General features: G+C 37.8%; 6 protein-coding genes and 1 pseudogene across 7 annotated transcripts; 2 read left to right on the top strand and 5 right to left on the bottom strand.

Moving 5' to 3' along the window:
* Positions 1–1,140: 1,140 nt before the first annotated feature.
* GCK72_010094 (uncharacterized protein) lies at positions 1,141–4,104 on the bottom strand (the record flags this gene model as incomplete). The annotated part of the gene is made up of 9 exons (XM_053727688.1): positions 1,141–1,290; positions 2,095–2,237; positions 2,286–2,478; positions 2,582–2,720; positions 2,770–2,873; positions 2,917–3,178; positions 3,291–3,468; positions 3,522–3,815; positions 3,984–4,104. The coding sequence occupies 9 exons, from the start codon at positions 4,102–4,104 to the stop codon at positions 1,141–1,143; spliced, it is 1,584 nt and encodes a 527-aa protein (XP_053587265.1).
* A 74-nt stretch (positions 4,105–4,178) lies between these two features.
* On the bottom strand, positions 4,179–4,814 carry GCK72_010093 (uncharacterized protein; the record flags this gene model as incomplete). Its single annotated transcript, XM_053727687.1, has 3 exons — positions 4,179–4,273; positions 4,319–4,423; positions 4,574–4,814. 3 exons carry the CDS (start codon positions 4,812–4,814, stop codon positions 4,179–4,181), a joined length of 441 nt encoding a protein of 146 aa, XP_053587264.1.
* Positions 4,815–7,455: 2,641 nt separating this feature from the next.
* GCK72_010092 (uncharacterized protein) lies at positions 7,456–10,135 on the bottom strand (the record flags this gene model as incomplete). The annotated part of the gene is made up of 10 exons (XM_053727686.1): positions 7,456–7,541; positions 7,588–7,657; positions 7,702–7,779; positions 7,825–8,366; positions 8,415–9,248; positions 9,293–9,402; positions 9,447–9,535; positions 9,581–9,684; positions 9,730–9,920; positions 9,963–10,135. 10 exons carry the CDS (start codon positions 10,133–10,135, stop codon positions 7,456–7,458), a joined length of 2,277 nt encoding a protein of 758 aa, XP_053587263.1.
* A 786-nt stretch (positions 10,136–10,921) lies between these two features.
* GCK72_010091 (uncharacterized protein) lies at positions 10,922–11,787 on the top strand (the record flags this gene model as incomplete). The annotated part of the gene is made up of 3 exons (XM_053727685.1): positions 10,922–11,044; positions 11,092–11,487; positions 11,533–11,787. 3 exons carry the CDS (start codon positions 10,922–10,924, stop codon positions 11,785–11,787), a joined length of 774 nt encoding a protein of 257 aa, XP_053587262.1.
* A 276-nt stretch (positions 11,788–12,063) lies between these two features.
* Positions 12,064–12,435, bottom strand: GCK72_010090 (uncharacterized protein; the record flags this gene model as incomplete). Its single annotated transcript, XM_053727684.1, has 2 exons — positions 12,064–12,242; positions 12,288–12,435. 2 exons carry the CDS (start codon positions 12,433–12,435, stop codon positions 12,064–12,066), a joined length of 327 nt encoding a protein of 108 aa, XP_053587261.1.
* An 8,966-nt stretch (positions 12,436–21,401) lies between these two features.
* On the bottom strand, positions 21,402–24,548 carry GCK72_010089 (uncharacterized protein; the record flags this gene model as incomplete). The annotated part of the gene is made up of 6 exons (XM_053727683.1): positions 21,402–21,515; positions 21,602–21,709; positions 21,759–22,044; positions 22,119–22,510; positions 22,689–23,108; positions 24,327–24,548. The coding sequence occupies 6 exons, from the start codon at positions 24,546–24,548 to the stop codon at positions 21,402–21,404; spliced, it is 1,542 nt and encodes a 513-aa protein (XP_053587260.1).
* Positions 22,351–24,558, top strand: GCK72_010088 (annotated as a pseudogene). Its single transcript has 3 exons — positions 22,351–22,404; positions 23,715–23,811; positions 24,368–24,558. Coding segments are annotated over exons 1-3 (342 nt in total).
* The last annotated feature ends 350 nt before the right edge of the window (positions 24,559–24,908 follow it).

Raw genomic sequence — 24,908 nt, 5'->3', positions numbered from 1 at the left:
TGTAAAATTAGTATGATTCTTTTCGGTTTTCCATATTTTTCGTTTAAAAATTCTAGGTTATTGTAAAGTTTAAAAACTTCACTTGTTTTTGTTTTGGAATTTTGAATACTCCTGACATCACTCTTGTTTTTGTATTTCGTTGCTCTAAGATATTCTCAGACATTATCATTATAATGAATCATTCTTCTTCTCTGAAAAACTGGTAATTATCTTAAAAACAATTAGTCATGTAACACTTCCAACCACTGTATCCCAGAGATCTCTTCCTCTTCTTTTTCTCATTCCCAGTTACTTATGCAACCTTTTCTTTTTATAAAAAGCCGGTGACCGGTTCATGACAGTTCTCTTTTTGATATTTATTACCCACGGACCTTCCATGAAATAACCCTTACTCGGAAGTGATTTATCCATTCAGAGTACACCTGGAAAGTCTCTTCTTTTTCATCCTTTAATCCGTCGGCATGTATTGCCCGTGCACAAGGGTAATAAAGCAGTCGGAAAAAGAGTAAAAAGAGGTAAAAGAAGAGAGTCCCAAAATGAAAACAATGAGGATTCGAGGACATACATTGTGACAGGCGGCACACTCTTTTTACAGTTCTTTTATATTCCTCTCTCCTCTTTTTGCAACAACTTTTTATGAGAAATTGAGGTGGTGACAAGGTCAATAGATGTAAAAAACTGAAATGAGGGAAACGCCCTTCTATTGGTATATGATTGAGGGGTTGACAATATTATTCTAGTGAACTCTATGAACTTGATAGTAGAGATTTCAATTGTTAAGTCTATCATTGATAACTCTTCCAAATCCGTTCGCGGTCTGATAATTGCAACTGAGGTTTTTGGTTACTGTGCCTACAGTAACTCGAGGTGAAAACATCTGAGTCTGAAAATTGATCCCTACACGGCCTCCTGCAAAGTACTGTGCGCAGTGCATTGAGAGGCCTCCGCTGGAGGCCGTGCCCTACAGTCCAATCAAGTTTTTTGAAATCCATTATTTTTATACTCTGACAGTACTTCTACACAAATATATCACAACTGAATACGAATCACAAGCTCAAATCACATATCAAACGACGAAAAGCAACTATATTCGACCCGTTATCCATATCGGTTTCCTTTTTTTAAATAATCTCTGCCTACTCAATTTGCTTGTTGTTCCTGTGTATGTGCCTGGGCGTATCGATGTCTCTGTTCTGGATAAATCAAAAATCTGACTGGTCTCGTCACGAAAACATCTAAGAACATTGCGATGAAGTAAGCCAGAAGAGCTGCCGAAATGGCGGTGTACATCTGAAAAAAGAGGAATGAACACCTGTGTTAAATGGACGAAAAGGGAAAGGGAGGTGTCAGAAAGAGAGTACATTTCGCGGGTCATTTGAGATTGTTGATTTGTCATTCAAAGATACACACCTGCAGCCTACTTCTCTATTTTCACTTTTCTTTTTTAATTGAGACAGAACGAAAAATCTGGGAAAGGGATTGTAATTTTATATTAAAAAATGAATAGGGGCTGTTGACTCTTTTAGAAAGTAATACAGAAATCACATTTATTCAGATTCGAAGCTTCTAAATCAACAGTACCTGAGAAGCTAAAAGTATCCTTCTCTCAATTCAAATGTTTCAAAATTAGAGAATTTGCCCTCCGATCATAGACTCAGAAAGGGTTCAGAACTTAGTAGGAACTACGAAAACATTGTTATTGAGTTACCAGATTTCTGAACGTGGTTAACACATATTTTCGATGTAGCTCGGACTTCATGACTGTAAACTTTAGAAAATTCTACTGTGTGATTTGCTAGAAAACTATTATCCTTATAGAAACAAGGAACCTCAAACTACCCTTATTCGAAAACTATGAATATAATTTCCTATAAAACTCTCGAATGTTGGCACATTTAAAGTTTGCATCGCTCTTTCTCTCGCCGTTCAGGAAGCATCGCATGAATAAACAAGAGTGTCTATTTTGGCGGAAAGAGTGTCATGCCAATCACACATCAATCTACTTCTCTTCTCTCTTTCTCCGTTTCTTTTCATCAATAATTCACCGAGTATTCTTCTGACGAAATGCCGAAAATCAAAGAAAAGGAGACCTACCGTACTCCAATGAGTTGCATAAGCTGGCTTATTGAGGGATGAGAAGAAGTAGAGAATGATTGGTTCAGCAACGACTAAAGCGATCCATGTCACTTTTGAAAGAGGTGTGAATACACGCCATTCCAAAAGAGCATTCAACCATTCTGAAAATAGAAGTATTTTATTGATTGAGAAGAGATACTGCAACTCACTGAATGCTCCATGATGACAGAGATAAACGAACGAAAGAAGAGAAAATGCCCATAGTGGTCTATGAAAAGCTGCATATAATGCATTCCAGAGTGTATTGTTGTCAGACCAAGCCCATGCTGAATACGGGAAGGCTCCAAACAGTGTCAATGCAGCACACACGATGCAGGCAACGGCAAGGAGTTTGTGATTGAACTGAAAAGAAAGATGTATCAATAACAGAATTTACAGCGAGTCTCAGAATCAGAAACTCAACTGAATTGTAGTCTAAAAAAATATTCTGACTCAAAAAACTAACATATCTCAAACCCATTTTTCGGAGATCCTCTGAAGCAGTGGCACACCCAATGCCGAATACGAATCCCAAACAATAATTGCTACTTCTCGCGAACAAACTGAGCATTAACTGGTCGAAAAGGGCATATGTCTTCTCTAATCTGTAATTATTTGAGAACTTTTTATTTCCATTTGATATCGAAATCTCACGGTTCTGGTTCCAAACTGAGAATTGGAGCAGGTGGGAGAGAAAGTTTATATGCACGAAGGAATGAGAAAACAATTGATGAAAACAACATCAAATAGGCGAAAATCTGAAAAAGAGCTTATAATTAAATAACTTTAAAAACTTTTTACCTGAGTCAACATTGGGAACTTCGAAGACAAGAAAATAAGAATAACAAGTAGTAAAAAGTATTGCGCTTCCATTGAAATAACATATCCAATATCGACACAAGTGTCAGTTACATTGAACCAATTATTGATGAATATGATATTCTTCCACCATCCACTCTCACAACGGCTTACTGTATCCGTGTGAATCCACATTGGACCAGATGAAACTCCAGGAAAAATTACATACATGAATAGAACACACACTATGTACGCTGGCCAGAATCTGAAATTTTTATACTAGCAAAAAGCGACATTTGTAAGGATTTTTAGAACTCTAACTGATTGAAAATTTTTAGTGCTTCATTTCTTTTAATTGGAAAAATGTATGAACAAACCTGGCGATTCTTTGACAAACTGCATCTAGTGCTGCTCTGATTGTTGGAATATTTCCAAACAACATGTACGTTGTGTAGAATGCTGAAAGAGCAAGAAGACCATCGACTTGGAAAGAATAATTATTGACAATATGCATTGATAATGAAGTCACTCCTTCGAATGAAAAGGCCACATTCTCTGAAAAATCACAACATTTAGTAATCTGAAAATGCAATAAAGAAATGTGTTACCAATGTAAGGAAGCATGAAATTGTAGACCATTCCACAAACGATTGAGAAGAATAAGAGGAATTCGAGACCATGAACAACATGAAGATAAGGAGTCTCTCTTCTCGTCGACAACGTTCTTTTCGCATTTTCAGGAATTGAGAAACAACTGAGAATTGAGTCATTTAGAGATGGTTGAACTGTAGCAACTGCTTGTGGAATTATCCAAATACCGAATAGAACGAATAAGAAGATTGTGACAAGAGACCAACGGCTTTCTGATTCACATTCGACTTTCAAGTTGTAGGGAAGGTACACTGAAAGAATACCTTTTCAGTTTCATGATAACAATATTTTTAAACTTGTATGATCACAAAAAATCAATCGTTTCGTTGATTTGTTTTGTTTATTAGTTTGGTGTTTTAATTTTTAGGTTCTGTCCTATCTCGGTAGTATTATAATTTTCAAATTAAAAGAAAACTAACATGCTGAAACTTTCGCCAGATCGGAAACAGAACACGCCGAAGGGAAGCAAACTCCGAGAATAATAGACAACGGATCAGTCTGTGGACATCCGGACTCTACTCCTGCATCTGGAACTTCCATTTCAATTCGACAGTATTGGCCATTAAATGATCCTTCCCTAAATTAATGAATTTTTTCATTGATTCGAGTTTGTCTCACGTTGCAAGAGCAGCACATAGTTCATAGTCTCCAAGCCAATAATAGTTCCCTTCAGTGATACCAGCTGCCGGTTTTCCAAGTGAATCGAACCCTGTGATATTGGTATTATTCTATGGCCCCCTATTTTCTAACTTACATCTGAGAACCCAACCGTTATTAGCTTTCTGATAAGCACACTGAGAGCATTGCTCCTGTTCGCTCAATGATTTATTCACGTTTGTCGGACACCCTCGAAACGTATCTGAAAAAAGTTTTTTTTTTCATAATTTTCTTTATATAAAAACGAATCCTCAATGATCAGTCATTGCTAGGATCAAGATTAACAAGATGAGTCAATCTAATTCCGATTAGATCCTTCGTTTCTCAGTGATATGAACAATTCAACACTAACCTGTCAACTTATCAGCAGAACAAAATATTTTTTCAAACTGGGCCTGACACTCTGGTTCCACTGGCAATTGTTTAGCAGAATTACAGAGTTTCGGCATTTTCTCCAAATCGAATTGTTTGGCGCCGATTTTTGGAAGCTTGTACTGATCCAATGGTCTTGGTCTTGGAGGAGTTCGGAAATGACAGAGAGTACAAGAAAAAGCTAATTGACATAATGTCAATAACAGAAGGAATGACCTCATTTGATGGACTGCAACAGTTTTCTGTTGAAAGAGAATTGAAATAGAACGGGGAAAAAAGAAAAAGAAGAAAAGAATACTAAATAATGAGAAAAATCACTTGACACTTTCACTTGTATTTCTATGTTTCCAATCAGAAAAAAGAGAGAGAAAATGACAAATTTGATAAGAATCAATTCTCTTCGCTTTCCGTTTTTTTCTGGTTTCTAATGTTCCTATTTCTTTTTAGAACCTTTATCGATAGAAATTTTTTAAATTGGATCGTGTGATTTCGACATCACTACAAAACGACACCTTTTTTGAGTTGGGAAATTGGAAAGAATCTCTTTTTTCAGCAAAAGTTTTATTGAGTGAGAATTTGATAAGCACTTGATTGGCATTGAAATGAGTATTTGAATGGAATGGAGACAATACATAAAAGAAGTTCCAACGTGACAACTCTCCAGATTTCAACTACTTGAATATATCTGAATATGTCCTACAAATGTTTGGTTCAGTCGAAATGTTCACTTGAACTTCATCTTTCAATCTAGAGGTTACAATTCAGAAATGCAGAATGAACGTTTTGGACATATATTGGAAAGCTATATGATATGATCTAGAAATCTCTTGTGCTAGTTAAAAAGGAAACTTTCACACGATTGTATGTCTAAATGTTTCTTATTCCTTTCTTAAACTTAACAAAAGAAACATTCCTAGACAATTCAATGAACATCATTGATAGTCATAAACTTATCGAATAAAACGTGTGAAAGGGGAAAAAAGACTGGAGAAGTGTCATTCTTGTACATTATTCTGGATGATGGTATGTAGAATTAGGAATGGAGAGAGAACTGTCGTCTGAATGTCTGCGTGTCTCAATTCTGAACACTCTTTTATTTTGTGTTATCATCAAATCGCACCAAAAGTGACAGAAAACGAAGAGAGTTTGGAAGAGGGCAAGTTGATAATTTGATAAAACTTTCATTTTTTGGTTACTTTAGGAAGAGTCCATAATTAACTTCAATTCGAGAAACAATCTTTTAGATTCAGTTCAAATAAGATCATAATGATGTTATTGAAAAACAAAGATATGAAAACAAACAAAAATCATAATAAACAAAACATAATCAATATGTATGTTCCGTATCGAGTTAAGTTCTATGCTGTTATATTCCAATTGAGGAGACATGAGGTCAAACGTGAACTAGAGACTGTAGAAATGAAGTAGGACGCAGTTAGGAATCGTCTCCCTCCTTTTTGTTCTTAATCGGATTCGATGAGAAAGTACAACACTGATGTTCTAATGGTACTTTCGAGTTTGCTGAAGTTTTCTGACACTTAAATCATTTTGAACATTAAAAAAATTAAAATAGAAACAAATTTTCTACCGTCCTGGGCCGGCCCGGTCGCCCCAAGTTTCAGTTAAAATTTGAATTTTTCTGCAAAACAGTCGAATTTTCGACTATGCTTTCAAATTTCGATAAAAAGTTGAATGTACATATAATTTTGAAAAAGTAAAGGTTGTTTGGGTAAAATTTTTTTGTACTTTTTAGAATCCGGGCCAAGATTTCGCAAGTTGGTGTTTGTACTTGTTTAGAATCGAAACAAAACCTGAGATGATGAACTTGCCGTGTCTATCTAATTTTCAAAACGTTTGTTATTCTAACATTTAATTTCTCCGAAAACTGAGCTCATCTTAGTTAGAGTAAATCAAGCCCCGAAGACAAAAACTAGAAACATCCAAAAAACACTATCAGAAAACTATTTCGTAGATCATCGTAAGGCGTATGTGAATAGTGAACCTGAATATTCGTGTGCTAGATTGTACAGAAGAAATTCCGGGAACATTCATTCGAGATGGGAAAAGAGATGGAAATGAAAATGAGTGTACCCTTATAAAACTGCTCGATTTTCGAGAGACTCTCATGATATCCACTCACTGGGACGTTCGATAGTTTCTACGAAAGAGTTTTTGTACAACCTTTTCGCAGAAACGGAAATTGGGCGTGGTGGGTGTAAGGGGAGAGAAAAACAAGTGAAAAACCAGCTTACAGGAAGATAAGGAAGGAGTGAACGTTATGTTCACCTTTGACAACTCAAAAGGCTGGGCTTATAGGAGGTGGGGGGGAAGAAGTGAAATCGTAGAGAAATAGGGATCTCTGAAACCATAGTTGGAATCAAAAGAATTCGCTTTACAACCAATCGAGTACTACTCGAGCAGCGGGGGATCAATAAAAACACGTTGAAGATGCGTCAATATAACAAAAAAGTGGAACATCATTAGAAAAAATGAAAAATAAAAAAGGAGAACAAACTTATTATGGGGAGGAACAATGGAAACCATTATAGGATAAACCAATTACGTTGGAACTATCATATAACAGTGGGTCACCCCGCTGTTTTCCTCAATTTTGGAGAAATCCTCACACAAAAATTTGAAGAAAATAACGGTGGTAAAGCGAAACTTAGATGGAACATGAGGGGAAAGGGAGCCAAAAAGGATAGGATTACATGAACAAGAGAAAAGAAAAACAATACGAATACATGACTATTTGTACCCGCTTGGAGAATGGTAAGCGATAAACATGTTTGAATATATGTGAAAGGGTATGAAAAAAAAAGAACACCGCTATTATGAAGTGGGAAACCAATAGAAAGCACTCTACTTTTGACCGGCCGCCGTTAACTGCTTTTCAAGATCTTCAAGAGACATTGGGCGAGCTGATGTTGGGATACGGTCTCCTGATCCTGGAAATGTGATATAAAGAAGGAAACCAATCACAAATTTGTTTACCAGTGAACTGGGAGCCCTGTACTCCAACGGATGCCAGCAGCTTTTCCAAAGGCGTTTGAATAGGTCCGACCTGTACAAAAAAGTTTTCATTTAATTCTAGTCTTTTGAACTTGCCTGCGAAAGCTCTGACGGCATAGCTTGTTGCTGGAGATGACTATGGTTTGATCCTTGCCTCTCTTGTAAGCTCGCCATCTGAAAACCAAGGTACCCGTTAAGAACTTTGCTGTTTAGAAAAACCTGTGCTTGTTGCTGTTGCATATGTTGAAGTTTTGCCATAAGCATCTGTTGTTGTTGAGCCCGAGAAAGCATAATTTTAAGGTGATGCATCTGGGCTTGTTGGTGCTGAGCCATAAGCATTTGTACATTCGGTGGGAGTTGCTGTTGTTGCCCATTGACAGCACCGTTGCCTCGTTGCCAGCCAACACCCGAGTTCATCGCCTGTACCATGTTGGCATAGTTCTGCTGCATGTGAAGCTTTTTCAACTGATTGGCGGCATCGACATGATTTTGGGGGTCAGAAGTATCTTGTGCACTCTCTGGAGGACTCTGGCTGCTAGTTTTTTCCTTCTTCTGGTCTGCATTTGATGTACTCTTTTGAAGCTGGCGTTGCACCGAAGCAGGAATCATGGCAGGTGTACGCCCTTTTTGCTGTTGCAAGTGCTGATGCTGCTGGTGTTGATGCTGTAGAGTTTGGTGCTGCTGTTGAAGACCGACAAATGTGATCGTTTGAGATTGCAAGAAGGCTTTGTTGCGCATAGATGCGATCCGAAGTTGCTCATCTGAAAAATAACAAAACGATAAATATCTAACCATTCCTTGAAACTTACGAAGTTGTGCTGGAAGTTGTTGCCCATTGTTAGCTCGAATCGCGGCATTCGTTGCTTCTTGAAGTTGATTTTCAACATAGGCGTTCAGGACAAGAGGGTTTTGGGCAAAACTAGCAAGAAGGGCTGGATCAGCTACAATCGGCATTCCCGGATGAACCATGGGATGATGCATTTGATGAGGATGTATTGGACCTCCATTTGGCGGTGTAGGCTGCCTATGATGCTGCAAATGTTGGCCGGATTCGGCTTGCTGTTTAGCTACTTTTTGCAAGTGGTGCAATAACTGAGCTTGTTGAGATGGATCCTGTAGTGGGCTGACCTTCGACGATTCTTTTGTGTCCATACCCTTCTCCAAATCTTCGAGTCTCATCCCTCCTTTCATGTCACCTAGTCCAGAAGATGAAGCGTTGTTATCTCCACCGCTATGACCGAATAATTTAGCCAACATTGGATTAGCCACGTTTTCATCGTTGCCGACACCGACGGATGCGAGCATAGCATCAATTTCAGGTGACTTGCTCTTCTTCCCAAAGAACCGACTGAGACGACTAGTTCCAGCTGCAGAGTCCTCACTTTTGTGATTGAATGCCATGTCATCACCATCAGTTTTGCGTGATGCTTTTTGGAGGTCAAGGCAACCAAGAAGAGCAGCCAGCTCATGATCTGTTGCAGGGAGCGCACCGCCCCCAGATGAGGAATATGCGATGGCTGGATCGTCGAACGGCTCAACAACTTTCAATCCAGCCGAAGAAGGACGAGAGCCACCGCACTCAGGAGCTTCAGGTTTACCTTCCTTCTCTTTCGTTTCTTTTGGATTCTTCTTGTTTTTACCCTCTGAAAACACTGCGTTTCAATTTTATAGTTCAATACTGTGTTACTTTTCGGTTCATCGAACCCGCGCAGTTCAATCATATCATCCATGGTAGTTGGTCCTTCAGCCCATTCAGGCAATTTCTCACTTCCGCTTACACTATTCATACGATCCTCTCTGCAAGTAGAAGTTACGGATGATGCTGAAATATCTGTCGATACCTTCGAGATCCGAATTTCGTTCCTCGAGTTGCATCCTTCTTCCATTCTGTGCCGCGAACTCCTCCACGATCCACTTGTCCACCCTTTTGCTTAAATGAATAGTTTACCACTAGATTCTAGGCAAAATAACTTACGAATGACGTTTTGAAGTAGGTCCCTCTTGATGCGAACTTATCGGCGCCACCAGTGCTACCGTTTCTCCAGTTCTTACCATGACCTCCCAATCTTTCGTATTCACCTGTAATTTGAAGCGTCACAGGATTTTTATAAGACTGTCGAATACCGTCTCTTCCTTTATCGTCAGTTGGAGCTTTGCAACCACTACTAAATGCTCTCCGTTGTGGAGAAAGACCCGTATTCTCATCAGCGCCAGCGCATAACGAATCAATTTTTTTCGACATTGGACGATTTTTGATTCCTTCAATTTCCCATCGGTGCTCAAGCCATTTCAAAGGCGAGAACTTTCCATCTTCGCTGTAATTTCAACTCTATGTCAACCTTTCGTGCGACACTAACCCATTATAATCTTCTGAGAGGTTTTCAGGCCTCGTCATACTTGCTTTCGTGGATCTCAGCTCCATCATTCGTTCCCGATCGTATGTTCTGGGAGGCGGTGATGGGAAAATTCCTCCTCCGAGAAGAGTTGAGACCATTGGGTGAAGGCCTTCGTCGTCTAGATGACTAGTCATATTTACACTGAAAATAAGAAAATACTCAAAACACACTTTGTTTAATCGAAGACTAAATATCTGGCGGAAACCCGGTGAGCGGGAAGATAGAAGAACGGCGGCGCCAAAAAGAATGCATTGCAATCGAGTTTTTATCGATTTTCTATCCGCCAGGATAGTTTTCGAACATAATATTCGTTCTATACGGGTTTTTGGCTGCGAGAGATGAACAATGAATGATGTAAACTGATTGGGATCGAAGAAACAACGTAGCTAACTTGACAAATTTTGAACTTTTCGGTTGAACGCCTAGAGCTGACTGCAAGCTTTGGCCTATAATTTTTAATTGACTGTGCATTCTTTGTAAAGCTCTAGCTTCGGACACAGTGGGAAATATGACCGATTCGTCTTTCAGATTATTTTCTCAAAAAAATCTGAGACCGCGACTAGAATGTGCGCAGGAACGGACGAAAACGAGAGTCTGTTTGAGAAGATGCCTCCTCACGCGCCGGGACTACGGTAAACGACATTGTGGAGCGTCAAGCGGAGTGTATGGCATACACTTGCGACGCAACTAAACTTTTGCAAATATTTTAGGACTTCTTCCACTTTTTCCTTTCGTTTTTACCGAGTCTAACAATTTTTTCAGTAATTTTTACTTTTTGAAACGTTCAATGTATCACAAATTCTTTTTCGCCATTGCTCATTTTGAGCTAACTTCACTGAAGTCTTTATTTGCCGGCATTTCCCAGGAACGGATTTATAATTTTCGTTTCAGAAACAGCTTGGTATCAATCCGCTTCAATCATGGCGGTCGGAAAGAATAATAACAAGATGGGAAAGAAGGGAGGTAAGAAGAAGGCCGTGGACCCATTCTCCCGCAAGGAATGGTATGACATCAAGGCCCCAAACATGTTCAACACCCGTCAAGTAAGATTTAGTTATCTACTAAGTATTTAATGATGTTTCTATTTTAGGTCGGAAAGACCCTCATCAACAGAACCCAAGGAACCAAGATCGCTTCTGAGGGACTTAAGGGGCGTGTGTTTGAGGTCTCCCTCGGAGATTTGAACAACTCTGAAGCCGACTTCAGAAAGTTCAAGCTCATTGCTGAGGATGTCCAAGGAAAGAACGTTCTCACTAACTTCCACGCTATGTCGATGACTCACGACAAGTTGTGCTCCATCGTCAAGAAGTGGCACACTCTTATCGAGGCTAACACCGCCGTCAAGACTACCGATGGATACACCCTCCGTGTTTTCGTTATCGCCTTCACCAAGAAGTCCGCCAACCAAGTTAAGAAGACTTCTTACACCAAGACTTCCAAGATCCGCAAGATCCGTTCAGAGATGATCTCTTGCATCGAGAAAGAGGTATGTTACATATTTTTGTTATGTGTACATCAGTATTGCTTTCAGGTGACTGGATGTGACCTTAAAGAGGTCGTTAGCAAACTCATCCCAGACTCTATTGGAAAGGACATTGAGAAGACCTGCTCCAAGCTTTACCCACTCCAGGAAGTGTACATCCGTAAGGTCAAGATCATCAAGAGACCGAAGATCGACCTAGGAAGACTCCACGACTTGCACGGAGAATCTATGACTGTTGGAGCCGACGGTGAGAAGGTTGATCGTCCAGACGACTACGAGCCACCAGTCCAACAAGAAGTCTAACTTTTATAACTTCATTGTTATATCGCATTGCGATAAATGTTATAATTGAATTATATGTTATAGTCACATTCATCACAATTCTGCAAATTCAACACTTTGTTTTTGTTAACGAAACATTTATGAGATCTAGACCCAACAAGCATGAGCGAAATTTACACACAAGACGGGGTTTAGGGTATCGAGCTGGCGCATGGTGGTAGGAGATGGATGATAGAAGTTTAAGAAAAGACGTTTTTATTTAGAGCTCAGGCGAAGAGGGAAATAACAGGGAAAGTTTCATCCGAATGGGTTGCAGATGGCAAAGATGTCGGTGAATTCACAACCAGTCTCACAGCACATGTTCATTGTTCTGCCCAGAAGACTACCACCACCATCATTGTAGTTTTCTGATACACTCCTACGGCGTCGTCGCATTGGGCAGATCAGATTGAATGCGTCGAGGAATGAAGCACCTCCTGTAATTTTCGATATAAATATAGTATTGGGTTGAGACAAATGACCTGGTGGGCATAATTTGAGCGATCCGTGTTTGGCACGTGGTGGTCGGATAGTATCTCGAGTGATTGGAGCCGGTCTTGAAAAAAGCCCGAATGCCGCTACGGCAGCCATCAAGGACAGCAAAAGGAGTACCCCTCTGGTCGAGAACATTTGGAACAGCGACTCGCCGATTTAAACACGAGGAGCGAGTAACTGATTCTGAAAATAATATCTCTGATTTGATAAAGAAAACTCGAAAACGATAGGTTTATAGAAGGTGAAGGTCAACTGTTCATCCGTTATTTATAGGTTCCGAGAAAGGGCGGGGCGAAGGCTGGTGGGAAATTGCATTCGTTTTTGTCTTTTCTTTGCAGAGCTTCTCATGGAATTCCTCTTAGTTCTCTGAGATGAACTTCTTCGAAACTCCAATTTCCGGGTTTCTTAGCAAAATTTGAATACTTTAATCGAAAACTACGCCACTGGGAGAAAATCAGAAAAGTCGTGTGTTGGAAGAGAACTTCAAAGCACAACAGAAAGTAGAAAACGTCTTTTTCTTTTCTATTTTTTGAAACTGCGAATAGAGTGTTGATTAGAAACCGGAAGAGATTCACGTCATCTCTGAAAATGTTTTTCGAAACTTTTGTGAATTTTCTGATTCTGGCCTAAAAGAATATTGAGAAACTGGGCAAAGATTAAGATTCTCTTTGTTTGGAAATGTGAGAAACTGAATCAAGAAATTGAATTTCTAGTAGAAAAAGCAAAAAGAAAATCTCACATCTTCTGAGCATCTAAATTAGAATGCTGAAGCGAAGCCTTCAGAATCCAATTAGAATCTCCTAGTCTTAAAGAAGCTAAAGAAAAGAAGACGTCACGTATTCCGAAGACCACATATTTCCCAGCCTTCGGACGACATTCTTCCCATTTTACGTCGGTTTCATTGAATATTCTTACGATGGGAATAGTTTTCAAAGTTTGCAAACAGCCGTTAGAAGGAAACTGTTTGGAAATAACTCCTATGTGGATATTTTCCTTGAAAATATTCCAAAACAAGAAAAGAACAAAAATGTTTCAGTTTGAAACGAAACTCCAATGCTCCGTGTTTTATACAAAACAAGTTTCCATGGTTTAGCCGTAAAAGTTTCAAACTTTTTCAGTGACGAGTTTATGTGAAATTTCGGTATTCCATAGAAACAAGGAAACGTTTACTTTCTGTTCTGCACGTTTTGTTTCGTTATGAAACGTAGGATAAAACAAGGAAGTTCATGAGAACAAAGTTGGGTTTACTGTAGGAAGGAGTGACGAGGAAACGACGGAAAATGAAAAATCAATGGAACTCTTGTGAATTGGGTTGGCCTTTTCAAAGATGAAGTGATAGTGTTTACTATAAAAATACTTTTAGAAAACGATATGAAATTGATACAGCGGGGAACTTTTCTGGATATCTTGTTTTGATTTTCGACTTATTTTTAAAAAAGAAATATCACAATCTCTTCGAAAATTTCTCCATTAGAACTAATTCAAAGAGAATGTTTTCTGAAATCATGGTAATGTACTTCTCAATTAATCTAATCGATAATCAGAAATGGGGAATTTATTACTGGATAACGCCTACACTCCGGGTACTTAATGATTTTCTTTAGTAATATTCTGTTGAAAAACGATCGTTCTAGTTTTCCAATAATGCAATAGGAAAACTCAAAATTTGAGAAAGAAATGAGGATTTTTGGTTGAAAATAAACAGAAAGAACTTGTTTGATCTCTTTGAACAGAAGAATTCAGAAATTTAAAAATAAATCTAGATAATCCCAGAATTTTAATTGAAAACGAAATTTCAAATCGTACAATTTTTATTTCCCACTCGTTTTCTCCTCTTTTTGTTGACCTTTTCCAAATAATTGAGAGCTTTCGAACCGTTGAAAAAGACAGAATATGTGGGGGAAAGAAGACTAATTAACATTTATTTCAATGACTTTTGGGTTTTCGAAGCTCAAAACAAGACCAAACTGGAATTCTGAAAAAAAAAAGAGAAAAAGGAAAAGAGAAAAAATGAAAAAAGAGCTCAGGAACGTACAGAAAATAGTGTATATTAGATTTCAAAATGTGCGACTGCCCACACGGTTCGAAGTTTAATCGAAATGTTCCGCTTGGTCCATCTCTTTTTGGATACAATTTGATCAAAGAAAGTGATAGAAAAACTTGAAAACTTCTTTTTGGAAATGAGTTTAGAAAATGATATCATTTCCTTCGAATACGTTGAATGAGAAGATATAGAGTGGTATTCAAATGAAAGGAGAAACTAATGTGGAGAAAATATTTGGATGAAACACAGAAGAATACACAACTTTCAGATTTTACTTATATCACTTTTTTCGAGGAATTTCCAGATTTTATTGTACTGGAAGAGAAAACAATTATTGAAAAGAAGGGAAGAACTCTGAATTAAAGGAAGGAAGAGAAGGGAAAATGATATTTTTGAATGAGTTGGAAATTTTGGTAAATAAAAAATGAAGTGGGTTGAGAAGTCGAAAGAATTGAATATCTGGCTCACTTCCAATTGATTATGGAACCGACGAAAACAAAGGGTTATTTCTGGAAATCAAAACAATTCAGAAGCTGTCGGATCTCAGAGGATATTAGATTTTTGAATAAAAGAAGATGGATATACCAAGTATCATATCCAGTCAAGCTTGGTTTATTTGTACTTTTTCCTTACCTTAGAAAACAATTTCTAACCAAATTAAAACTTTGTGAAAAGGTTTTCATAAACTTGATAAATGGTAGTCTATTCCGGAACAAAGAAGAGCGTAAACAGAGAGTTTTCAAAAAAAATTTTCGAATTAGTTTGAAAGATATTTTCTAGTTTTCGTCGGCATTCGCCAAAGGATTCCGTAGTCCGCATTACTCCTAGAGATTTATGAAAAATTTGTCATAAGCAATAAATTTTGTCTTTATTACTTTCTGACGTTACACGTTGTTTCTCAGGAGAGTTATTATGCCTAGAATATGAAATAAACATGATTACAGACATAGAACAGTTTATACAAGTCAGAAACTAGAACACATGAAAAAAATCAGAAAGAGCTGTTTGGAGAATTGACTTCTTCGGACAATGGTATCTAAAAGATATCTAGAATATTAAGCGAGGATTTTCACTGGATCTCCTTATTTGAGTGAATATTATTTTGGAAAAAAAAACTCGGATTATCCTAATTTTTGTTTCTGAAACTGGAGAAAGTTGCGAACAGTCAAATGTAAAGTTATTTGAGTTGAATGAATGAAAATTTATAATTCCTCGTACGAGTTCAAGCTAAAAAAGGGGAAATGTAATACGAGGAAGAATAAAGGAAAATGATGAATATTTGATGAAATTGAAACATGAAAGTTTGAATTAACAAAGAGTTTATAACTAAGTGGAAAAAGAAAAATATGGCTTTATTCTTTTTCCTCTTCTATTTTTCTCAAGTTGAAGAATTCTTTGAGTTAAGAAAAGAGCCTTCTGACGATAATTGCGGAGAGAGCTCAACACATCCGTTTGAAGCATTTCTTCAGAGAAAGCATCCGCCAATTTACAAGAAAAAGAGAGCCGCTGATTGGAAATAGTATTGAATTTTGAGAGAGATAAATAGAGTCAGATGACGTGACACTGTGAATAGACAAATGATTACAGTAGGCGTAGAGAGAAGAAAGTACGCTATAGAGGAAAAACTGAATCACTTCCTGAATTACAAATTTCTTTTTTTCTTCTTTTTTTCTTTGTTTTAGATTAGGATTCGTTCAACATTTTTCAGATAAAATCATGACTTCCCAAAGGGAAATTTAGAAAAAAAAATGGCGAACGTGATTTTGAGAAAGAATTTTGAAATACATCACTTCATACTTTTGTCCTCAATATTTGATTAGAATCTTCAAAGTATTTCAAGATGTTCCCATCCATGGGAATCTGAGTTTCTGTTTTTAATTTTATCTATTTTGCAAACAGATTTTATTCATTTCAGAAAACCTATAAACGAATCATAAATGGGTTCAGGAGATTTAATGAATGTATATAGATTTTCATCAGCAAACTCGCTCTCGAAGTTGTTAGATTTCAGTGTCCAAATTGGAGTCTATACAAAATAAATTCTTTTTCTTATTTGAAATGTCTTTTTGAAATCTTCTTTACGTCTTCTGAATAAAATTGAAGAAAAGATGGTTTGTATCCAATTAAATAACGGAATCTGATGTCATTATTTCCTGTTTTTAATTCAAAATAATTCAACAAAATTTCCAGATTTTAGACAACATCGCGGCCATTTCTTCCAAAGAAATCGAAAAACATATGAGTTATAAACTGAACATTCTGAAGAATTTTTCGAGAAAACGGGAAGAAATTGAGATAATGCTTAAAGGGAAAACCGATCAAAGAATAATACTGTTTGCGGAGTGAAATGTCATCTGATAGCTTCTTATTTCTGGATTAAATTAAGTCGATTTGTATATTTCTTAGTCAGAATCTATCAGAAACGGAGTGATTTGAGACAGAAGAAGGATATATTAAATCAAGAAACAAATAAAGAAACAGAACAAAGAAACTCCTGCAAAATCTGCAGAACGTTTGCAGAATTTTAAAGAAAAAGATGGATTGAAAGAAGATTGAATTCATAGTACAAATGTCATGAGAAAGTTATTATAAATTTTCAAAAGAAAACTTTTATATCTGTTTATGCCAACCTTTTTTGGTAGTTGGAGAAGTTATGTCAGGGGAAAATGAAGTTATTCAAATGAAACAATGAAATCTTGATTCCAATTTCATCCGAGATGAAGGAATGTTTCAATTTAATAAGATTTCTAGTTTTTACGATGAATTTTCAGAGAAAGATTCCCATTTTTGGGCTAGTCATGCCAGAGGTGCCAGCGTTTCGAACACTCCAAAAACAGCCGAATAACGGAATGATGAGAACTCAAATTCATAAGTAGACAACATCCGTTATGACTTATCTCATCGTGCTCTTTTCTGATACGATTATCTTCTCAACAACATTCTGACGTTATTGCCACCTACATGAATTAAATGAAGACATGAGTGACAGGAACAATTGTCTGAATCAATTCATAACAATAAATTAGATTTTTTGAACACGAAACAAACCAAACATGAAATTTTCCACAAGATTCCAAGACACCAAACCAATATTTTCCTAGCGGAGTTAGATTTCAACACTTCTATTTTTTATATTCTCATATTCTCTGAGAATGGTTTCAAATGACTTTTCCACCCTCACTTACTTGATTATTTCTCTCTTCGTTTCTCAAAATCTTATTCTATTTTTTAAAAACAATTTTATTAGTTGGTCACCTTTTCCGGGAATTGAATGGGGAAAAATTGAATAAGAGAATATATGAAACCAGCCTCTCTGCCCCGCCTTCGGCGGTTCAGTCGACTGGCCTCTTCTCATTTACGTGGCAACCCTTTCCCAAATGTGCCCGCATGGCCGAGTGGTCTAAAGCGGCGGTCGTGTTCAAAGCACGCTAGTTCGGTTTTGCCCGCTGGCTTAGTTTCTCTTCTCTTTCCAAAACCGCTGCGGACAGCGCCTCAGACAACGCCCAATTGTCTTTTATATTAGGTTGGCAAGAAAGTTTTTGTGCATGACTCAAGTTATTTTTACTCAAACAGGAAGCATTCAAAATACCAAACATAGTAACCATCTTAGTCCACAACTGTCTCTAATTTACTGGGTATGTTCCCGATACCGTCCTGGCAGATCTCCGGTTGTTTCGAGGCAAAATAGACTTTCACCCATTTTTCGACTTGACTTCAAGTATCGAAGTCCTGTTCAGCGGCAGAGCGCTGAATTACCCCGAACTTATAGTAATTCGTTAGAAGAAGGTCCGAGCTCTAATTTGCATGATTAAAAACTATTTTCCAATAATAGGTGAGAAAATATTTTGTCGGGTATGCAACTAGCGGATATGCAACATTATGGAGGTGGCAGACTTTTTGACCGTGTGGAGCTGAAGACTCACGTATAGTTTTGATTTTTTGCACACAAAAAGAACAGAAGTAGAAGATTATTGTTTCACATTTTCCAATCATATACGTTGTGTTGGGTCCTCCACATTAGGGTCATTATTTTCTTTGGGTATGATTCCCTTTTGATGATGTCTACCAGCGTTTGATCAACGCCAAGTCGGTGCGTTTCCCTGGGGTAGTTTGAGTGCAATACCCACTCTCTATTAGTGATACCCAAATGGTTAGGTCGATTGAAGTTTGAAAGAGGAGAGAGAATTCGAAGCCGCAGGTCTACCCTTCACTGAACGCGGATCTTGGCCAAAATATGACTATTCAATGTCTCTTTTTTTATTCTTGCCGACACATTTCAAAAAGTTTCCGATTGTGTTATAAGTAGTAGTGATTATCATTGATAATTCACAGGAAGATTGAGATGGAAACTCTCCTTCTACAGCTCACAGCATGTACAAATCCTATTCATATGCACTTTTAGTACGTGGTACTTCGACCACAGAAAAATCGCATTTCTCAAAGTTGGAAACTTAATTATTTATAGTGTGCCAAAAGAAGAATTCATCCTTGTAAACTTTTCCTGTTGGTTGCACAAATTTAGAAATTTCGGTATTAGATGGAAAGCGGAAATAAAAATATTGCTGTAAGAGTCGTCGGTCAATAATAAAGATGGGCATGGCTCTTGCAGAAGAGAAGCGTCGGGGGGAATTCCTGACTGCTATCAGAATCACAGAGAGTTTATCTAACAAATGGTATGCGGAGTTGGTTTTGATTCTTGTAATTTTTCTGACAGCATTCAAAACAAAACATGCACAAAAACTTTCTTGCCAACCTAATATATAAGAATGATTCTTAGAATTATTGCTGAGTCTAACTTCAAAAATTTTTTAAAAAGTCTTTCGAAATTATGAAGAAATCAGAGAATTTGAGAGAAATTGTGCTCAGAAGAATGACATGGAAGAAATGAACGAGACACGGTTGCTCTTTTCTCTCTTTTCAAATAATTGGTTCTCGAGAAACCCAACCATAAAATGAGATTTAAAGGGAATAAGAAAAAAGGATTTAGTGACGAATAGCATTTGATGAATCATGCCTTTTCTCATTTATTCAGTAATATCAAAAATCAAGATTAAGAATATTCGTGTCAACGGAAACAGACAAAAACACACATAACCGTCATTCCCTCAAAAACAATCATATTTGAATAGAAATCAAAACAATCAAAAGGAAAGGCTGAATACGGGTGTTTTGATTTCATTCTGAACCAGAAAACTTCACGAAAATGAATTGAAAATGGACTTTGGATCGACAATTTTCTTATGATTTGAGAAGTTTTTATTGAGACTCGAGTGTTTTTGAATGCTTTATTTATAATTTGAAAATAAATCAAAATGAAGACAAAATAATGTTTTCTGTGTGAGCTTGAAATGAAGTCGTTGTATCGATGATGTGGCGTCTGCATCTGATTTAACGGAACAAAAAATCCACGAATTGTTCATTAATTATTCAGTATTGTTTCGTCCGAGGCTGTTCGTCGACTATGTTGCTATTGGAGCTGCGATGTTCTTTTTTATAACTTTTTAACCTTTTTAATATGGATATCTTGATATTTTTGCTTGTTATACCTTTTTGAGGAATTCCGTCAATCTAGATTCCAATCTTGAACTATTTTAGATGTTCTCCGTTGCACAGTCTTCCAGACTCCGAGTAAGAACTGCAAGGAAATTTTTGATCTACCCTCATGAAACGAAAAATTTGAGAAATTAGCAGGTCTCAAACGTGATTACTTTAATTTTTAGCGTAAAGCTCAAGGTCAGAAGTAAGAAAATTTCAGTTTTAGAATTATTCTCAGAGCATTATCAAAAAATTCTGGTTTCAGATACTTTTTCAAGTCGAAAAGGCAATTTTTCATTTTGATTTCGGAAAAATCTACGGGATTTGTTCATTTCTCAACATTATCCAACGAATGATAGCTCAAATCGTGCTCCGGAGATTTTTACACATTTCTGTAGGACGGTTTTTCAATTTGCTCATTAATTTTCGAGAAAATAACAAAAAATTGAAAGAATTCGGAATTTGATCGATTTCTCAAAAACTAATGCCCCCTAAAGACTAATGACCAAATTAAAAAACCGTCCTACAGAAATGTGTAAAAATCTCCGGAGCACGATTTGAGCTATCATTCGTTGGATAATGTTGAGAAATGAACAAATCTAGTAGATTTTTCCGAAATCAAAATGAAAAATTGCCTTTTCGACTTGAAAAAGTATCTGAAACCAGAATTTTTTGATAATGCTCTGAGAATAATTCTAAAACTGAAATTTTCTTACTTCTGACCTTGAGCTTTACGCTAAAAATTAAAGTAATCACGTTTTAGACCTGCTAATTTCTCAAATTTTTCGTTTCATGAGGGTAGATCAAAAATTTCCTTGCAGTTCTTATTCGGAGTCTGGGAGACTGTGCGTTGTTAATAAGTTTTCAAGTTTTTTTCTTGAGAATATTTAGAAGGTTATTATGTTTTCCATGTACAGAATTGACAAGTAAAGGGTGCAATAATTCATTTTTGTGAAAGTAAAAATAAGAAAGGTGAGGGTGAGGAAGATTTTCTACACGGTGCCTAACTGTCGTCTTCAATTAATGAGGAAAAGATTTTAAATCTTTGCTGTATTTGTACAAAAAAACTAGAGCTCGGGACTTTTGAATTAAGGACTAGGCGGAGGATGAAGACAAGAAACACAAAATAAATAATTATTAAATTTTGAATTATTTTGAATATAGCCAAAAACCTGGGGTTTGTTTGCTCACAACACTAAAATTGGAAATGAAAAATTGAGAGAAACAGTCTGAGATTTTTTGGAAAAATTAGAGAAAAGTGAAAATTGGAAAACATTAGATGGGTGCATTTATACATGTTTTGATTTCAAGGTAACATGATTTGTGAAAGTGTACAGTATTATTTGTTGGGAGGGGGAGCCGGAAAGTGTTCTTTTTGAAGAACCTTTTTGATGAGGGGTTGGTTTCCAAAATAGGAGAAATACACATAAGTTCATGAGATTCGATCGGGAAGAGAGAACAAACAGCAGACGAAGTGAAAATGTAATGAGAACAGAAAGCAAATGAGAAGATAACGGAAGGTTCATCCAAGTTTGGGTAGTTTCATATGCATTCCATTGATTTGATTGAGACCGTTCAACATATCGGATGATGGATACATCCCATTGCTGTTTCCACCTCGATTTGATGTTCCATGCTGAAAATTTATAATTTCCTCTCCGAACTTTATTTAAGTTTTTATAGCCAAAACAGAAACAGACAGAAAAGATGCGTGTTACCAACCTGATCGTCTCCCATTGGAATTCCTTTCAGACAAACACATCGAGATTCTCTTTCAGTCAATAGCGCAGTCACCCTTTCGAGTTCCCGTCGCAATACTTGGTTTTGTGTCTGAATAGCCTAATTAAACGTAGACATCAATAAATGGTTCATTTCTCACCAGTAGCTGATTCTTCTCTGCCTCCATTGCTTGAACTCTTCCCATCATATCATCATGTTCTTCCTTCTTCCTTTTCCGATACCTCACAGCTGCTGCCTTATTTCGTTCTAGAATGGTATTCCGCCTCTCATCCGGTTGCATGTCAGCAGTTGTACTCCTTCCTCGACCACGACCCCTGCCAGGAGTTCCATTTTGTGGCCGACCAACTGGATTTCCAGTACTTGTGGATGCTGTTGAGCCCGTGTTGGATGGACCTTGATCTTGATCAGAACCCGATGAAGACATACTGAAATTTTTAATTTAGGACATGTATTTCAATTATCCAGAGAAAAATCATTGATCATTGATTAGGCTACTCACTTGCTTCTTTCCATTAGCATCATCGCCTCATCTCCAAAATATGGCATTTCCTTTTTTATCTGTTTCTCGCCATGATCCCAACTTCCACCATCTGCAGGTGATTTTTGAGTTGATGGTGGTTGGGATGCTCCCATAGGAGAATGATAAGAGCTGACTGTTTTTGGAGGACATAGAAGAGATGTTCCAGATGCTCCACTTGTTGATGGAATCGTCATTGCATTCGTAAGAACAGATGCTGAATTTGGTGCTGATGATGACGGAGATCGGAGAAGTGCCGAGAAATCCGGTTTGTTGTTCAAATAGTTTATTGTATGTAAACGATCTGAGTGCATATCAAGTACAGCATTCAACACATCGGCAGTTCGGGGAGCTTGGGCCGAGAAGTCACCGGCCTGGAAAATGATAAAACTACTGATAACAGCTCATTTCAATTATTCGTCTAGGTCGCTAATTCTCTGACATGTCAGAAACTAAAATCACAAATTTGTCATAATTCTTTTCAATCACACTCAAATGATAAGATACAACTTTTATTATCTAACTCGATTGGTCTTTCGACCTAAAACTCACCACAGACAGCAATTTGGAAATATCTGCCGTTTTCAGATTTTCTCGAGTTGTTCCCTCCGAATCACCAGCCGCAGTCAATAGTTGAATATTTGAAAATATACCAGGAGAATGTTGAAGTGATGTTTGAGGAATTTTCAGCAAAAGATCTGAGACAGATCCTGCATTACTCCCACCAAATGGCGCTCCTCCATTTGCCTCTAACGCTTCAAGAGATTGATTTGCACCCGATGTATTCGGTTGCATACTCCCCGAGCTGATCTTTTGATTCGCTTCTCGAAACTTCGCTTCAAACGGATTCACTGCTAAACATCGCTGCATTAACTCAGCTGTTGTTGGCAAGTCAAGTGGAGTAAACATCAGTTTTGGGTTTGGAGTATCGAGTCCAAATGAAGAAGATGAGTCCCCCATCAGTTGAACACGCTGAAAGTTAAATAAATTTTGGAATCTTTCCAATTAAACTAATGTTTTGAAAACCCGTGGTGCAGCGTTATTCACTACTCACAGAATTTTGGGCGCGAGGTTGGGACCTATTTGGTAGCTATCTGGGAGTTTGCCACGTGAAATGGGAGATAGCCATGTCAAACGGGAGTTAGCCGTGTGAAACGGGAGTTAGCCGCAAAGAATGGGAGTTAGCCATATCGGCAGCTGTTCGGGGCATACATGGCGTTTAGGCAACGAGCGAACAGTGGATGCCGCCTTCGGGGCTCAGTCGGCGCGGATCCGGGGTTTTTGGAGGGAACTAGTCGGCACCTATGTGGCGTGCAGACGGGGCGTAGTCGGGACCTAAACGGGGTGCGCAAAGGAAAGTGCTGACCCGTTTTTCAAACATTATTGCAAATATTTATTCTACTTTTATGATTTTTACATGTTTTTAACAGATTTTGTAAACGATTTTTGATATGATCCATGTTCCAACGTGGTTTCTTTTTTCAGATAGAAGAATGAACGTCCCAAGGAGCTTCTCCTGATCGAGTTTTCGAATAAGTAATTGAAATCTAGTCTTTTAAATAACAAAAATTGTTTTAGGAATCGGAGCAAGATGATGGATTCCCTCTGATGTTCAAGCTGCAACCTGATCGGTTCCTGAAGACTCAACTTCACTTCGAACTTCAAGTCAGAATTTGTACGTTTCAATACTACTGACCTAGAAATATTATAATTTTTCAGCCCGCGCCGAAACGTCACAGAAATGATGGAGAAGATGATTATCAGCACTCTCTTCCGATCCCACCCTCAAACATGTCATCTCTGTTCTAATTGTTATCTCATTATTAATTGTTAGCTCACTTTCATATCTTCTAAACTTTATTGTTCCACCCTTTTCGTATTTTTAACCATTTTAATCAATAAATGTACCCGTGTTGGCGAAAAATGAATACACATTTGGGGTCTATTCGGGGCACTTACGGGGCGCTTATGGCAAAAAGTGGGGGAGGCGTGGGCGCCTGGCTGCCGGCAGTTAGCCGCGGAAAACGGGAGTTAGCCGATGAAAACGGGAGTTAGCCGCCCGATTCGGGGTCGGTCCCAAAAGCTTTTGGGACCGACCCCGAATCGGGCGGCTAACTCCCGTTTTCATCGGCTAACTCCCCGGAAATTACGTGAGTAATCAATTTTTAATGCAGATTTTAAAGAAGTTACCTTTCCCACCACCATATTCAAATAATCATTGAGAATCTGAGAAGTCTTGTTCATATCTCTCCCGTTCGTCATCGTTGCTGGGAGAGCCATCGGACTAATCAAAGCCGCAGCCGCTGATGCAACAGCAGCTGCGACGTCGAGCTCTCCGGAATCAGAAGGCGACGCCATCATTGTCGTCGCCACCGGAGGTGCTGCTAGAGGAGCAGCAGCAACACAGCTCATCAATCGATAATTAATGGAATGATTGATAGAAGCTAGAAAGATGGGAATGCATTTGATGATTCAGAAAAGAGGGAAGAGTGTTTCTAGAAGAAATAGGAAAAGAAGAAGAAGAAGAGAAAAAGACACGGAAACTATTTGTTTGACTTGAATGATACCCGGAGAAGTGTGATTGTGACATCAATTGACCAATTTCTTTTATCAATTTTCCAACAAAACCTTTCCATCGAATCGTGAAGTTGACAAAAAATGGGAGAGGAGTAGACCTCTGACATTGTTCAGATGACGTCAACAGGTCGACAAAAGTTGCAGATAAAAAACCCTGTCGTAAAATCGAGGGAAACCGCTGAGAGATCAAAAAAT

Source organism: Caenorhabditis remanei, chromosome III (genome assembly GCF_010183535.1).
Source record: "Caenorhabditis remanei strain PX506 chromosome III, whole genome shotgun sequence".
In the NCBI taxonomy this organism is placed as follows: Eukaryota; Metazoa; Nematoda; class Chromadorea; order Rhabditida; family Rhabditidae; genus Caenorhabditis; species Caenorhabditis remanei.
The sequence above is the reverse complement of the archived record's forward strand: the minus strand, read 5'-3'. Positions and strand labels throughout refer to the sequence as shown.